This window comes from Hemitrygon akajei, chromosome 14 (assembly GCF_048418815.1).
Source record: "Hemitrygon akajei chromosome 14, sHemAka1.3, whole genome shotgun sequence".
NCBI classification, from domain to species: Eukaryota; Metazoa; Chordata; class Chondrichthyes; order Myliobatiformes; family Dasyatidae; genus Hemitrygon; species Hemitrygon akajei.
Window position 1 is genome coordinate 62,760,067 of NC_133137.1, and position 16,712 is coordinate 62,776,778.

A 16,712-nucleotide genomic window follows, 5' to 3' on the forward strand; every position below is an offset into this window, starting at 1 on the left:
GCACTCTGAGACTGTTCTGTCACCGCACATGAAGGCAGCATCCTGGGCATTCAGAAGAGACTGTACGGATGCTTGTTTTGTAGAGAGCTGATGATACTGTAAAGCTCTCCCAATGTGCCCTTGGTGTTCATGCTCAACGTTGATGAACGCAACAGTAAACTCCCTGAGCAGATACTGTGGCCAGTACTTAATGGTAAGATGCCTAATTTTCCTAGAACAGAGACTGCTAGCTACAGTTGAGTTTGTGAGCCATCTCCCTTGAATTTCCCCGACAGGGAGTTTCTGTCTGCACGCAACAGCGTCATCCCATCGAGTTGGAACGCTGTGTTGCGCATGTTATTGTTTAGCCGCATTTCAGTGAAAACCAAAGTATAGCAGTTTCTCATCTCTTTCTATATGCTTATTCTCTGTCTCATTAAGTTCATTTCATCATCTAGTGAATGGACATTGGCCAGGAAAAGTGATGGTACCAACTGTTTGGTTGGGTTGATTCTCAGCTGAGTTAGAGCCCCAGCACTCTTGCCATATTTCTGCTTCCTCTCACACCATCTGCGACTGCCGCTTCCTCAGCTGAGCCACTTAGGCCCGGTTGCTGTCGCCAGGTCTGGTGTCCATAAACTCCCTCGTCTATTAACTCCACTGCAAACGGATTAAATGTCATTTTGTCTAAGAGTTCAGTGATGCTGTATTCGTAGAGCTTTGGATGACTGAAACCCTGACCAGAAGCTTTGAAACACTATCTAAGAATTGAAAGCTAACAACATTATTGGGAGCCAGAGTAGCCACTGCGACTCTGCGCGCCACCATCTTTTATCTTTGTAACAGGACAGAGTCAGGCTTGAGGGTCTACTTCTCCTTTCTTGGATTCTTGTGTTTATTCATAGAATAATCTTAGTCATCCTGATGTTCTAGCCCAAATGAAGAGAAGTTCAGGTGAACCTTACAATGACCGGACAAAATGCTTGGCCAATGATAGTCTACATGGCAAACTCGAAACCACTTTGAGGGTAAACTGCTTGTACAGTGGTCCGTACTCATTTTAAAACAGCTGTTTTGTTTGTTTCATCTTGTACTTGAGGATAAGGAATCCATATTTCAGAGCAGATAAGTATCCTTTATTGATTGATGTTATACATGAAAATAAACAACTAGAGGAAACATTTCAGTGGAATTTTCAAATCAGGCATCCCATTGGGTTGAAAGCAAGTGGCTTGCAATCTTCCTCAGATGTTTCCCTCCTCAAAGCAAAGTGTTCTACTTTATGCTTAGGATTTGATTGGACAGCTGATGAACTCATTGCCAGATGTGCGGCTATTCCAGTTTGTCTAATGAGGGGAGTTTTTTATAAAGTGTACTTATAAAAGCAATCTGTCTTGTATTAGTACTATTGTCCACTTCTGAGCAGGAGACACTGCTTCATCTGGGTTCACTGCCTGTGGGAACCACGATCACTCCAGGCAATGTATATACTCAGTGGCCACTTCATTAGATACACCTGTACATCTGCTTGTAAATGCAACATCTAATCATCCAATCATGTGGCAGCAACTCAACGCATAGAAGTATGCAAACATGGTCAAGAGGGTCAGTTCATAATTAAAAACTGTGCAACCAAGTTGGGATAAGAAAACAAAGGACAGCTTTTATACAAAATTCAGATGAGGGATGGTGGGAACTCAACTTCGAGATGAGTATAAAGGAGGGAAGAGGTTATACATATACGTTTATGTATTAGACATTCTAGTTTGAATAATTCCTTGTTCAGAATTAATATGCATGATACGGGCATTTGTAGAGAGTGTGCTTGTCAAGAAATTGTGCAGCGTATATTGTTTAAATGTCATTCCTATGAGATGCAAAGGAAACAGCTAATCTTTGGACAGACACAGTTTAACATGAAAAGTTTGTTAGGATATCTCTGCCACATTATGTATATAAGTGTGTGTTTGACTTTCTGAAAAGCTTTAGACTCTTTGATATTGTTTGAATTTATTGTGGAGAGGAGAATTTAATGGGTATACTTCCTGTCTCTTTACTCTACACTACACCTCAGGAAGTGGCAGTAATGCATCTTATGTTGGTCTGCCAACTGCCATTAAACTTTACAAGAAGAAGAAAGGGGGTCAGTTGTTGTTCAGACCAAACATCAGAATGGGGAAGAAATATGATCTAAGTGATTTTGACTGTGAAATGGTTGTTGGTGCCAGACAGGGTGGTTTGAGTATGTCAGAAATTGCTGATCTCCTGGGATCTTCATGCACAATAGTCTCTAGAGTTTATAGAGATTGGTGCGAGAAACAGAAAAAAACATCCAGTGAGCGGCAGTTTTGTGAGTGAAACATCTTGTTTATGAGAAGGTCACAGGAGGATAGCCAGACTGGTTCAAGCTGACAGGAGGGTGACAGTAACTCAAATAACACACATTTAAAAAGTGGTATGCAGAAGAGCATCGAACCTTGAAGTGGAATGACTATAGCAGCAGAAGACCACTAGTCCTGTTTTAAGAATACAGATGGTTAATAAAGGTTTAGAAGCCTGAAAGTAGTCTGTGAACACAGATCTGCTCATAGTCCAGAAGTAAATGGCAAAAAAATCACTTGTTAGGAATTATTGATTAATTATTTAAAACTTGGAATAAATATGCAGCAACATCATTTTTTTCTTCACAATGAAAATATCATAAATTCAAAGTTAAAGCATAAGTATCATTTTCTGAAATGATGCAGTTTCCAGTAGATAAAGTTTAGGAATTACGAGCCCACCAGTTTCAAAGAGTTCATCAGTTAAGGTAATTAACATGCTAACAAATTAATATAGAGTAAAATATAAGAAGAAACATTATGAGTAGGAAATTCAGCTGGTGTTTACTCTGCCACTCAATATGATTATTGGTGATTTTTTCTCTCAACATCACATTCATATATTATCCTATCTCTCAATTCTCAATATTGAACTATTTGCCATGCTTGGGATATTAAAAACAAGAGGGTGTGGGTTTGATGTCAGAAGAAGGTGTTTTAATGGGGATTTGAGGGGAAAGTTATTTTAAACACGATGGTTGTTACCTGGAACTTGTGGTAAGAGGAGACAGTGAAATCAGATATAATTGTGTGCAATTCTGGATGTTAGGGCTTTGGAAAGGATGTACAGTAGATTTCCCAGGATGCATATGAGCTTTCAGGAGAGCTTGAGCAAATGTGAGTTGTTTTGTCTGGAGTGTTGGAGGCTAAAGAAGACTTGATAGAGGTTTCTAAGATTATAAGACGCATAGGCAGTGTAGACAACCAGTATATATTTCCCAGGGGAGAAATGGAAGCCCCAGGAGACACACATTTAAGATGAAAAGGGGAAAGTTTAAAGGAGGTGCGTATGCCACATTTTTTTGTACACAGAAAGTGGAGGGTGCCTGGAGTGGTGGTGGAAGCAGATGCAATAGTGTCATTTAAGAAGCTGCTAAGTACACATATGAACATTTAGGGAACAGAGGGATATGGTATGGATTATCTGCAGGCAGAAGAGAATTATTTTAATTTGACATTCTGTCTGGTAAAGACATCACATTCCAATGCTGTGCTCCCTTATGTTCTTATAGGCCAGGGGTTCCCAACCCGGGGTCCATAGTCCCCTTGCTTAATGGTATTAGTCCATGGCATAAAAAAGATTGGTATCCCTGTTCTAGGTTTAAGAGACATTTAGACAGACTTTTAAATTGGCAAAATATAGAATGATACAGACCTAATGCATATAAATAGGATTAGGGTGGATGGGCAAAATAGACAATAGGCTGAGGGCCTGTTTTCTATGCTCTACAACTCTATGATTCTATCTAGATTATATTCAATGATTGAGCCTCTACAGCCTCTTGGATGTAAAATTCCAAAGATTCATCACCACCACCTGGGTGAAAAGTTTTTCTAATCTCTGACTGGAGTGGCTTACTTTGAGATTGTGCCCTGCTTTGATTCATGACATCCATGAGAAATATCAGTTACACCCCTGCCCTGTCAACATGTTTCGCTCTTCAGTGAGATTAACTCTCATTCTGCTAAACTCAGGAATGCCTAGGCCTAGTCTACTTAATACACCTTGAGTTGTAAAGCCTAGTGGTTTTTGATCATATTTTTATTTTCTGGCCTGCTATGTTACTAAAAAATATAAGCTGACTATATTGTACTGGGATATCAGGGAATTTGGAGCCAAAGTGGACGGGGTAACCGACTGTGTAGCCCTTATTCGATCAGATTGAAGGATTGTAAAATTAATAGCACAAGCACTGAGAAAGGAGGTGTAAATTTGGAGTGATTGAACTCTGCATTCAGTCTAGCCCAAAAGGAGAATTATTATAGGGGAAAGCTTGGAATAATGAAGAGAAAAATGCGACAACGGGAAATTTTAAAAAACATTAATCTTCTTTTACTTGTATTGTAAACCTGTGCCAAAAAAGTAAGCAAAATTTCATGGCTTTAGCCAGGTCAGTTATTCTATCATAATCATGTCATTTTCAGTTTATATCAAGCGATTACAATTCTTCTCAGAGATGGCAAGATGATTTTGTTAGGAAAAGTATTCTGTACCAAAGGTTCAATTTTGCAGCTCATAGCTAGCTGGTGGTGTAGTGACAGCTATACCGGACTTCACGGTGAGTGGTCCTGCATTTGAATCCGGTTGGCTCCTTGTATGCTTTCCATCCGTGCTGGGTTAAGCATCGAACTAGCAACACGGCCTCACAAAAAAAAATAGACGAAACAGCCACAAATGCTGCCCAGTGTGCCACAAGGAGCAGTGAGGAACAACTTGTCAGCTAATGGGTTCATTGATAGTCATAAGATGGTATGTATTGGTCTTATGAGAAGATGAGCTTCGGCAAATTGTAGCCATGGGAGAATTTGGTTACATCACAATCATCTGCCATGGCATTCTGAAAAGTGATCTCAGCTCGATCTAGATTTTCTGTCCATGGAACATCTGGTGGAATAGGTCTTTGAGTCTGGAAATTTGGAGGATTTTAGCCATTCTCCATGAAGCAGGAATGCATCAGCCTACCACTGTGAAATACTGTTAATTAATTCATCTCGTCCTCATCTTGCTGTCAGTCAGGTCCTGATTTGTAGCATTCCCAATTTTCCAAGTATTGATATATAATCACAGTGCATGCAGATCTGTTTTCTTGACTCACATAAAGAGAAAGGTTTCGGGGAAAAACCTTTATTTTATGAACAACCTCATCCTCTTCTGACTACATATTGAAATAAATATAACTAAACTCTGCTTAAAGAAATAATGACATTTGGTTAATAGTTTCAGAAACCAAACGATATTAGGCAGTGGCTAGCAGTTGAATGCCTGTATGTTTCTAATACATAATAATCTCCTGTAAGTAATTGTTTTATATATTAAAACCTTAAGGAGCATTGAACTATGCCATCACATTTTTATTTAAGTTAATTTACCATGAATTAAGAGAGTTTGATTAATAGCCAGGCTTTTCAAAGTCAATATATTAGAATATTTTAACAATAACCATCTGGATTTGGAAGTCCCATGCAGCATTTTATGAGCACTCTTCTCGTAAATCCCCTCACATTAAGTTTTGATTGTTACACCCCAGCTTTAAAAAATTGACCTTGCAAACATGACTTTCTCCAATGAGAATCATTTCCAATTCCTATTCTCATCTCCCAAGTCTTTATTTCCATTCTGTTCTTGAGTCTTCAATCTACTCCTCAGCCCTAGAATGATTTCTTAATTTGCTCCTGTTGGGAAAGTACAGACCCACGCCTTCACTCTTGCATTTCTTCCCTGTCTAATTGTTCATACAATATTCAGCACCAGGTGAATCACTGCTCATTTTCATCAAGATCAAGATATCCTAACTCTCCACCTTCTGTCCCAACCATAAATTTATATCCTTCTGTTCTGATTCCCGGCCACAGAGTGAATTAGGTTGTGATTGCAAATGTGAAGCCAGTTCTTCTCCATCAGAAATTCTACTTATTCCATCTTATGACATTGCCTGTCTCTCCCAATCTATTTCTAAGACTCACATTCATTCCTTGGGCATCTCCAAGTGCAGCCAGTCTATTGTTTGTGTTGCTATTCTCCTGTCCTCGGCATTTACACATCTAAGCTCATGCAAAACTGTTGCCCAACTCCTAACCTATATCAAATGCTATTCCCTTACTTTCTACTTGCCAGTCTTTCAGCTGCCTTTGTAGTAAATTCCGGCCAGACTTCTCTCTAGCCCTGCATTCCTCTGTTGTTGACTTCCTGTGGATCTCCACATCTTTCATCCCACTATTGGCAGTCGCATCTCTGGTTCACCAATGCTCATGTATTTCTTCCCTAAACCTCTCTGCCTTTTCAGTCCATTCTCCACCTCTGAGATCCTCTCTGTGCAACATTGGCAAGTTTTCAGTCACCTTCTTTGACTTGATGTCCATTTTATCTAATCAGAGTTCTGTGAAGCAGTGTGTAGCTTTTTGCAAAAGCCAGTCACTCTACTGTAAGGAGTTCTATGAGTTTTCACAGAACTCTGATTTAAGATAAAGGCATTACAAAATGTAAGCCACACACACAAAATGCTGGAGGAACTCAACAGGCCAGGCAGCATTTATGGAAAAGAGTACAGTCATTGTTTCAGGTGGAAATGTAAAAAAAATGTCAGTTTGTTTTTATAAATATGCAGTGTAATTCAACATTATTTATTCATTCATTTACGGGATGAGGGGATCACCAGCTAAGCCAGCATTTATTACCCAGCCCTAGTTGCCCATGAGAAGGTGGTGATGAGCTGTCTTCTTGGACTGCTGCAGTCCCTGAGGTGTAGGTACACCCATGGTGCAGTTAGGGAGGGAATTCCATGATTTTGACCCAGCGACAATGTAGGAACAGCGATATGTTTCCAAGTCAGGACGGTGAGTGACTTGGAGGGGGATTTCCAAGTGGTGGTGTTCCCAGGTATTTACTATTCTTGTCCTTCTAGATGGTAGTGGTCATGGGTCTGGAAGATAGCACTTTAGTGCACTAAAGACAGATGTGTAACTTGTAAAACTCACTGACTGGTGATAATCTGAGTTGGGTTAACACCTATGGCTGTTATTTGAACTCATGTTTCCTCAGAAGTTTGTCACTATACGGAACGAACAAGAATTTGTACTTCATATTCACTGGTGTTTCTTTTGGCCCACTCACAGTTCTATAAGAGGTGCCAAAGGCAGTAAATAGAATTAATGTCTTGCTGAACTGTTCCTGGAACTGGCATTTGGGAAAGAAATGAAAAAGTCGGCAGCTGCCGATTGTGTTTATAATCTGACTACTTTTTATTAACATCTTTCATTAAAATTGCTTTCTTCACAGCAACCTTTTTCCTGGAATGCTGGAAGCGACGACAGATGAGATTATGTTACCAATGGGATTTGACTGGTCTGGAAGAGGAAGAAGTGAGGAAATGTTAAATTTCTTTTGACATTGAATATATATCTAGCATTTAAGAGCCACACTAAGTAATTCAATAATCCTTGGCAGAGAGAAATAATGTTGGAAATAATGCAGCAAGGTACAGTTAAAAACAAATGTGCCGCAGTTGCTGGAAATTGGAAATAACGGCAATAAAATCCAAAAACTCTCAGCAGGTCAGGCAGCATTTGTGGTAGAATTATAATATAGATAGATCTTTGAGTTAAAATGTCAGCTCCCTTTCCACAGATGCTCTGAAGCTGCTGAGTGTTTCCATTTGTTTCATATTCTTTAGTGGAGCAACACTGATTGTGTGCTCTCATTAAGATCACCATCCCGCTGGGAGTGAGTATTGTGGAATAATCCCAATATTATAATAAAACTCCTAAAAGCAGCACGAGTTGCCGTACAAATCAGGTCGGTAATGAAGTAAATGTTGTGATACTTAGTGGCACTTAACAGCTCGAGGTTCACCCAGCATCTTTAACATCGGTGCTCACATGAAATGGTGGGGTTGCTGAGTTACAGGTAGCAGATAATGCCTATAGTTCCATGAGGGAGGTAACCTCATTTTTTTCCCTCTCTAAATTAATTTCTGTTCATACCATCAATCTCTCAACAAATGTCGATGGAGTTCTTCAACTAAAGCCAAGTCTCATCAGACTTGGGCATATTAACAAAAGCCAAACCTCCCTGGATACATCTTCCACCCTTCAGCCCTGCATGTCACATTCTTGTCACGTTCTTGGTGTCACTTTAAGCTCCAAACTATTTGCATTAATGTAATAAGGGGTTAATAACACTTTTCAACCACTCTAGCACAATATTGGATGCAATGAACACTTAACATCTATACTTTGTTAAGCAAGTTACAAACCGTAGATCTGGTCTGCTGCCCTCACTTGTTCCTGTGTGTTTTCAGTGGGTGCACCTGTCCTTGGCAATTCCATCAGCCTGATTGATTTTAAGGTCTGGATTCCACGGCCATCCTGAGATTAAAAGTAGATTGAATGGATTTTAGCTTTTAAGCAAGAAAAGAAACTGGATCCTCTAGCATTTCCCATTCTCCATTGATTCAGTGATGTAACCTTATCTGGCCTATTTCCTTCAGACATTAGTTTGCAGGTGAAGTTCACTACAAGAGCACAGAGTTATCCTTCACACATGTTTGAAGTATCTGTCGAACCAGTTAAAATGCCCCAGACTTCAAAAGAAATCTCAAAAATCTGAATAACTGAATAGAGCATTAAGTCTATTTATTCTCAGGATCTGAGGTTCAATCCATCCAGGCAAATTGAATAGTTCAGTCAGCTAAAAGCATTCCTCTTACACAATCAATTATTATTTGTTCCTATTGACTGAGGATCCCTATCACAGTGTTACTCATAGCTCAGAACTAAATTGACATCAGATTGACAGTCCATGTAAGCTGCTATAATGATCCTTAAGGTCTTGTTCCAGTTTGTTGTCATTCACGTGTATACTACCAAACGAACCAACATTCCCCTGGACCTAGGTGCACAACACAGTTCATACAACAAACACACAATACATAAAGGAATATTAACACAAATAAAAAAGGGGCATTTATGACACAAGTTTAAAAGTAAACAGTATAATGCTACTGGTGCTTCATATGTGATGGTGGTGCTTTTGGAAATATGAAAAGAAGTTTTAATCATGGTGAGCTGGTTAGGGTTGGGTTCTTTAATGCAATAAAATAGGAAGAACATTACACTGTATCTGACTTGTATTGGCTGAAGAAATGGGACTAAGTCATTAACAAAATTCTTGTAGCTGTAGTATATAACAAAGTAGCAAGTGTCAGCTACATGGTTAAAAGGACAGAAAGATTAATTAAAATGTAATGAAAATCATCTTGGTAAAGTTATTCATATTCACACCATATCTGCTATGTTCTAAATTTATAGAGGTATTAACATGTTGATTAACAATTGAGGTGAGATAATATGTATGGAACTGTAAAATGGATGCTTGAATTACACCAACCTCAACTAAATATTCCTGGATTTAGTTGCTTCAGTTGTGATAGAGTAGGAGGGGCCAGAGGAGGAGGTGTTGCATTGCTTGTCCGAGAAAATCTTATGGCAGTGCTTTGGAAGGATAGATTAGAGAGCTCCTCTAGGGAGGCTATTTGGGTGGAATTGAGGAATGGGAAAGGTGTAGTAACACTGATAGGAGTGTATTATAGGCCACCTAATGGGGAGCGTGAGTTGGAAGAGCAAATGTGTAAGGAGATAGCAGATATTTGTAGTAAACACAAGGTGGTGATTGTGGGAGATTTTAATTTTCCACACATAGATTGGGAAGCTCATTCTGTAAAAGGGCTGGACGGTTTAGAGTTTGTGAAATGTGTGCAGGATAGTTTTTTGCAACAATACATAGAAGTACCGACTAGAGATGGGGCAGTGTTGGATCTCCTGTTAGGGAATGCGATAGGTCAGCTGGCAGATGTATGTGTTGGGGAGCACTTCAGGTCCAGTGATCACAATAGCATTAGCTTCAATATAATTATGGAGAAGGACAGGACTGGACCTAGAATTGAGATTTTTGATTGGAGAAAGGCTAACTTTGAGGAGATGCGCAGGGATTTAGAGAGAGTGGATTGGGTCAAGTTGTTTTATGGGAAGGTAATAGAGAAATGGAGGTCATTTAAGGGAGGAATTATGAGGGTACATAATCTTTATGTTCCTGTTAGGTTGAAAGGAAAGGTTAAAGGTTTGAAAGTGCTGTGGTTTTCAAGGGATATTAGAAACTTGGTTCTGAAAAAGAGGGATGTCTACAATAGATATAGGCAGCATGGAGTAAAGGAATTGCTTGAGGAATATAAAGAATGTAAAAGGAATCTTAAGAAAGAGATTAGAAAAGCTAAAAGAAGATACGAGTTTGGTTTGGCAAATAAGGTGGAAGTAAATCCGAAAGGTTTCTACAGTTATATTAAAAGCAAGAGGACAGTGAGGGATAAAATTGGTCCCTTAGAGAATCAGGGTGGTCAGCTATGTGTGGAGCCGAGGGAGATGGGAGAGATTTTGAACGATTTCTTCTCTTCGGTATTCACTAAGGAGAAGGATATTGAATTGTGTAAGGTGTGGGAAACAAGTAAGGAAGTTATGGAACCTATGACAATTAAAGAGGTGGAAGTACTGGCGCTTTTAAGAAATTTAAAAGTGGATAAATCTCCGGGTCCTGACAGGATATTTCTCAGGACCTTGAGGGAAGTTTGTGTAGAGATAGCAGGAGCTCTGACGGAGATCTTTCAGATGTCATTAGAAACGGGGATTGTGCCGGAGGATTGGTGTATTGCTCATGTGGTTCCATTGTTTAAAAAGGGTTCTAGAAGTGAGCCTGGCAATTATAGACCTGTCAGTTTGACATCAGTGGTGGGTAAATTAATGGAAAGTATTCTTAGAGATAGTATTTATAATTATCTGGATAGACAGGATCTGATTAGGAGTAGCCAGCATGGATTTGTGCGTGGAAGGTCATGTTTGACAAACCTTATTGAATTTTTTGAAGAAGTTACGAGGAATGTTGACGAGGGTAAGGCAGTGGATGTAGTCTATATGGACTTCAGCAAGGCCTTTGACAAAGTTCCACATGGAAGGTTAGTTAAGAAGGTTCAGTCATTAGGTATTAATGCTGGAGTAATAAAATGGATTCAACAGTGGCTAGATGGGAGATGCCAGAGAGTAGTGGTGGATAATTGTTTATCGGGATGGAGGCCGGTGACTAGTGGGGTGCTTCAGCGATCTGTTTTGGGCCCAATGTTGTTTGTAATATACATAAATGATCTGGATGATGGGGTGGTAAATTGGATTAGTAAGTATGCCGATGATACCAAGGTAGGAGGTGTTGTGGATAAAGAGGTGGGTTTTCAAAGCTTGCAGGGAGATTTATGCCGGTTAGAAGAATGGGCTGAATGTTGACAGATGGAGTTTAATGCTGAGAAGTGTGAGGTTCTACATTTTGGCAGGAATAATCCAAATAGAACATACAGGGTAAATGGTAGGGCATTGAGGAATGCAGTGGAACAGAGAGATCTAGGAATAACAGTGCATAATTCCCTGAAGGTGGAGTTTCATGTAGATAGGGTGGTAAAGAAGGCTTTTGGAACGCTGGCCTTTATAAATCAGAGCATTGAGTACAGAAGTTGGGATGTAATGTTAAAATTGTACAAGGCATTGGTAAGGCCAAATTTGGAATATTGTGTACAGTTCTGGTCATCGAATTATAGGAAAGATATCAATAAATTAGAGAGAGTGCAGAGACGATTTACTAGGATGTTACCTGGGTTTCAGCACTTAAGTTACAGAGAAAGGTTGAACAAGTTAGGTCTCTATTCATTGGAGCGTAGAAGGTTGAGGGGGGATTTGATCGAGGTATTTAAAATTTTGAGAGGGATAGATAGAGTTGACGTGAATAGGCTGTTTCCATTGAGAGTAGGGAAGATTCAAATGAGAGGACATGATTTGAGAGTTAGGGGGCAAAAGTTTAAGGGAAACATGAGGGGGTATTTCTTTACTCAGGGAGTGATAGCTGTATGGAATGAGCTTCCTGTAGAAGTAGTAGAGGCCAGTTCAGTTGTGTCATTTAAGGTAAAATTGGATAGGTATATGGACAGGAAAGGAGTGGAGGGTTATGGGCTGAGTGCGGGTAGGTGGGACTAGGTGAGATTAAGAGTTCGGCATGGACTAGGAGGGCCGGAATGGCCTGTTTCTGTGCTGTGATTGTTATATGGTTACTTCTGTCATTCATTCTTTATTTATGCAGCTTTTGTAGCCATTATGTGTTTCTGGAACTGTTACCACTAACATGATCCCCTGTGCTAGAAATGTTCTTTTCTTCTATGAAAGATTTTATTTTAAATTTGATTCCTTTCTCTCTTTTATTGCCAATTATGCATCAAGGAACGCATACAGGTTTGAGATTGTTTGAATGTGGACATTTCCTTTGTTTGCCTTTTAGTACATTTCAGCAGCATTAGTACTTATATCATTCTGCAGAATCTGTACTGCTGTCCTTCCCAGATGAATGTTTTTATTGTAATGTGTGGTCCAGAATTGTATACAGAGCACCATATATGATCTAACTGGACTTTTACACAGAGCTGAACATGCACTTACAATGTACCTTGTATATGTGAAAGTCTGTTTTGTCCTTTTCCTGATTATTTTGAATCTGTCTACAATGTCTAAGTGATCTGTATAAATTGACTCCATCTTTATGCAACTCCTCATTTTCTATTAACAGTTTACTACTTTCAAACAGTTTTCTTAAACAAGAAGCCCTCCATTCAGAATGACCTTAAACATGATGAAAACCATCTGCCGCAAATTTGACCATTCACTTAGTTCCTTGTGATGTTCTCTCTCTGTTTATGCCAATTATAATACCATCCTTGTGTCAGTGGCAAACTTGGTTATGTTATCCTTGTCACTAGACAAAAATATAAATATTTGAAGGTCCAGCACAGATTCTATTAAGATTACAGCAACCCCTTCCTTCCTATCTGGGTGGATACACACTGTACCTAATCTTAGTCTTCTAATGCCTAACCTTTTTAAACATTTACCTTCAATTCAGTCATTTTTGCTTTTATGAGACATTGTGGAACTCAATACTATGTCAATGCATGGATATTCCCCTCTCTATCACTTTGGTTACTTACACAAAGATTTTACTGAAGTGTCACAGATATAACCTGTTTACAAACCCACATTGGTTCCCTCCAGTCAGGTTCTTTGTGCATAATTTTTGCCCCACAAATGTTGTGTTCAGGAGTTGCATATACAATTTTCCAAAATCAATTGTTGCATTGTTAAGATTTTGGAAGATTAGGGGTAATTTCTCAGCAATACCATCACCTACTTAAAATCATAGAATAGAAACCATGTCCTCTTCGGGATCTTTACTGAAAAAAGACATTTTCCTAAAACTTCCTTCCTTCCTTCAAAAATAGTGCAAAATTCAAATTAAAAAAATATACCAGTGCAGGGAAACCATTTTCCAGCTCTTTGATGCTTCTGACTGGGAATAATATTTCATCGGTTTCAGTTTACTTGAATTGTTCTTAACAAGTTTTTTTTTTGTTTTAGGAACATCCAAGACCTGAATATGAAACTAAGCTTTTACAGAAGAAACTTTTAAAAGAAAAAAAAGAACTACATGTAAGTTACGTGATTATATTTTTACTGCAGAAGAAGTTTATCTGAAGCCCTGTAGATAACTTTGGGAGGGGTGGCACGTTTTGGGAGATCGTCATTCTGCGTCCCTTGCCAACAAGAAATGCTCAGGCATAAAGGCTATTGGGAGTGGGCTGTCATGTAAGAGAATATTGATTTGGGAAAGGCATCAACCCAACTGCAGAAATAGATCTTCTTAGAATGCCTTTTTCCCAAGATCTGTCACACCTGGCCACCACAATGCCTTTCCTGGATATCCATCATGATGACAATGGCCTTCACATGAGCATATTCTGTCACCATATTCCAACCAGCCAACCCACACAAAATGCTGGAGGAACTCAGCAGGCAAGGGAGCATATGTGGAAAAAAGTACAGTCGATGTTTTGGGCCGAGACCCTTCGGCAAGACTGGAGAAAAAAATTCCCAACCAGCCATTTGAGGTAAAATCTCTAACAAACTCCCACCGTGATGCTGTACACATTAGATGACAGCTGGGCCATTCAAAATAAACCGTCTGTTGTGCCCAGTGCTCCTGATGCAGCCTCACCTACATTGGTGAGACCCATAATAAATTTGGGGACTGATTTGTCAAGCACCTCCACACCATCCACCACAAGCAGAATTCTGAATAACCAAACATTTTAATGATGATTCCCATTCCCATTCCGTCTTGTTGGTCCATCACCTCCTTCTGTGCCAAGGTGAGGACACCCTCAGCAATATCTTCTATTCCATCTGGTAGCTTCCAGCCTGATGGCATGAGTATCAATTTTTCCTTCTAATAAACAAATTCTCCCCTCCCCACTTTATTCCTCACTCTGACATTTAACTTCTCACCTGCCTATAACTTCCCCTTGAGGTCCTTACGCTTTCCCTTTCTCCTACGGTCCATGCTTCTCTCCTATCAGATTCCTTCTTCTCCAGCCATTGACCTTTCCTTCTCCCACTTGGCTTCACCTATCATCTTCCAGCCAGCCCTTTTCCCTTTCCCCCCTCCTTTCTATTCTGGCATCTTCCCCCTTTCTTCGCAGTCCTGAAGAAGGGTCTCGGCCTGAAATGTCGATTGTCCATAGCCAAATATTTCCACAGATGCTGCCTGATGTGTGTGTTGTTTTGGATTTCCAGCATCCAGAGAATTTCTCGTGTTTATTTTAAAAAGCTGGAATATTAATTGTTGGCATTGCCTCATTGTCTAAAACAAGTTGTGATGAGTCACTACTTTCTACAACACCAGTCATTCTGAAGAAGATACTTGCACAAAGCTGTTGGGTAGGGGTTTTGGACGTTGGCAATGCCAAGTTCGGACAGTGTGTGGCTTCGGGAGGAACTCATGGGTAGCAAAACTGACAGGTTTGTTTTCCTTTATAATGAACAGCATCAATGAAGCTGCTGCTCCCACAGCCTTAGTGAGCTGTTACGTACCTCACTCTGTTGTTTCAACAATATATCTTTGCGCATTAGAGAGTTTCTAGCTTGACGTCTTTATTCTGTAAAATTAATATTCAGAGCTTGTATGATTGTGGCTCATGCTTAAAACTTTCTGTGATGAATCCTTGCTTTAATAAGATCAGTGTCTGTCATATTGCTATTGATGCCTGTTTGACTTTGATCACTGTCTGTCCTTCAATACTGATAAACAACATTATTTTACAACAGGAAAAGGGGCAGGAAGAATGTACAAAAGACAGTAACAAATGGAGGGAGAATGTTCTGTCAGCCATGGGTGGGCTGAACCTGGTAACTATAACCCTTTATAATAATCATACTTGTCTAATGCTGAACCTAAATTGAATTAACTGCAACATTTATTGGGCCATGTTTGGTCTTCTTTTGTAATTTATATGTTGAAGGGATGAAAGGAATAGATTTACTTTTCCTTGTTTTACATCCTGGGTTCATTGGGATGAATAAATTAATGGTTGAGGTTCAGATTCATCCTTGTTTAAATTATAATCAAATATACTAGACAGAATTTGATCCTGGGGAAGATAAGGGGGACAAACTGTGTCATAGCTCTGAGGTGCTGCCTAACATAGCCGGAGTCAGGGAAAGAATTTAATCTGCAGAGAGTGGAAAGTCCAGATGGTAAAATGAAGCTTAGATGAAGAGTTCTTTGAGTATTTTCAAGGTAGTTTTTTTTACAATAGTAGATCCTAAAGTCAACTAGAAAGTAAAGTATATTCAACTGTGCCATGAAATAGAATGAATTAATGACTAATGAATTAGAGAAGGTACCTTGAGGGACTATCTATCTGAATGTGACTGAATCTTATGTTCAGTGAGGGAGAGAACAAGTCAAATACACTTATTTCAAGTAAGGCAATTATGAGGGCATTTGCCAGTTCACTAAAGTGCATTGGCGGATTCAATTAAAGGATCGAGGGAGGAATTTGTGGAGTGTGGGAGGATTATGGTCATGCGGGGAGTTACACAGAACATATCATTAGAGCCGTGGAGTCACGTGGGCCTAGATCCCAATGGCAAGTGAGATAGTTGATAAGTAGGTTCTAAATTTCTAAAATTCCCTGGATTCCTCAATTGGAAAACATCAAATGTAACTTCTTTGTTCTAAAAGAAAATTAGATAGGCAGCTGCAAGCCACAGGCCAGTTAGCTTAATAATGTATGTCTATGGAAAATATCAGGAACTATTACTAAAGACATTACAATAGCACACGTAAGGGAAAAAGAAATATTTTTTTTATTGTGGTACAACACAGAGTAGGTTATTTTTGCCTTTTGAGCTGTGCCACCCAGCAACCTCCAATGTAACCTTCGCCTAATCATGGAACAATTTACAATGTCCAATTAACCTACCTACCTTTGAACTGTGGGAGGAAACCCGCGCGGTCACAGGGAGAACATACAAACTCCTTACAGATAGCAGCAGGAATTGAACCCGGGTAGCTAGCACTGTAAAGCATTATGCTAACCACTACCCTACTGTGCAGACCAAGTCACTGGAGTTTTAGTAAAGGGAATGCATGTTTGGTCAGTTTCTTGGACTTTTCCAGGAAGTAACATGCTGCGGATAAAGGTTGTTGAAGAAAAT

General features: G+C 39.5%; 1 protein-coding gene across 4 annotated transcripts in view; it reads left to right on the forward strand.

The window, feature by feature from the left end:
• LOC140738636 (anoctamin-2-like) overlaps positions 1 to 16,712 on the forward strand; it is a 134,193-nt gene that overhangs the window by 55,770 nt on the left and 61,711 nt on the right. For 3 of the 4 annotated variants that reach the window (XM_073066230.1, XM_073066231.1, XM_073066234.1), the window contains 4 exons: positions 7,357 to 7,439; positions 12,384 to 12,395; positions 13,572 to 13,643; positions 15,318 to 15,398. In XM_073066230.1, coding sequence (XP_072922331.1) covers positions 7,357 to 7,439; positions 12,384 to 12,395; positions 13,572 to 13,643; positions 15,318 to 15,398 — 248 coding nt within the window. The remainder of the gene's footprint in view (positions 1 to 7,356; positions 7,440 to 12,383; positions 12,396 to 13,571; positions 13,644 to 15,317; positions 15,399 to 16,712) is intronic. The other variant, XM_073066232.1, reaches the window with a different exon arrangement.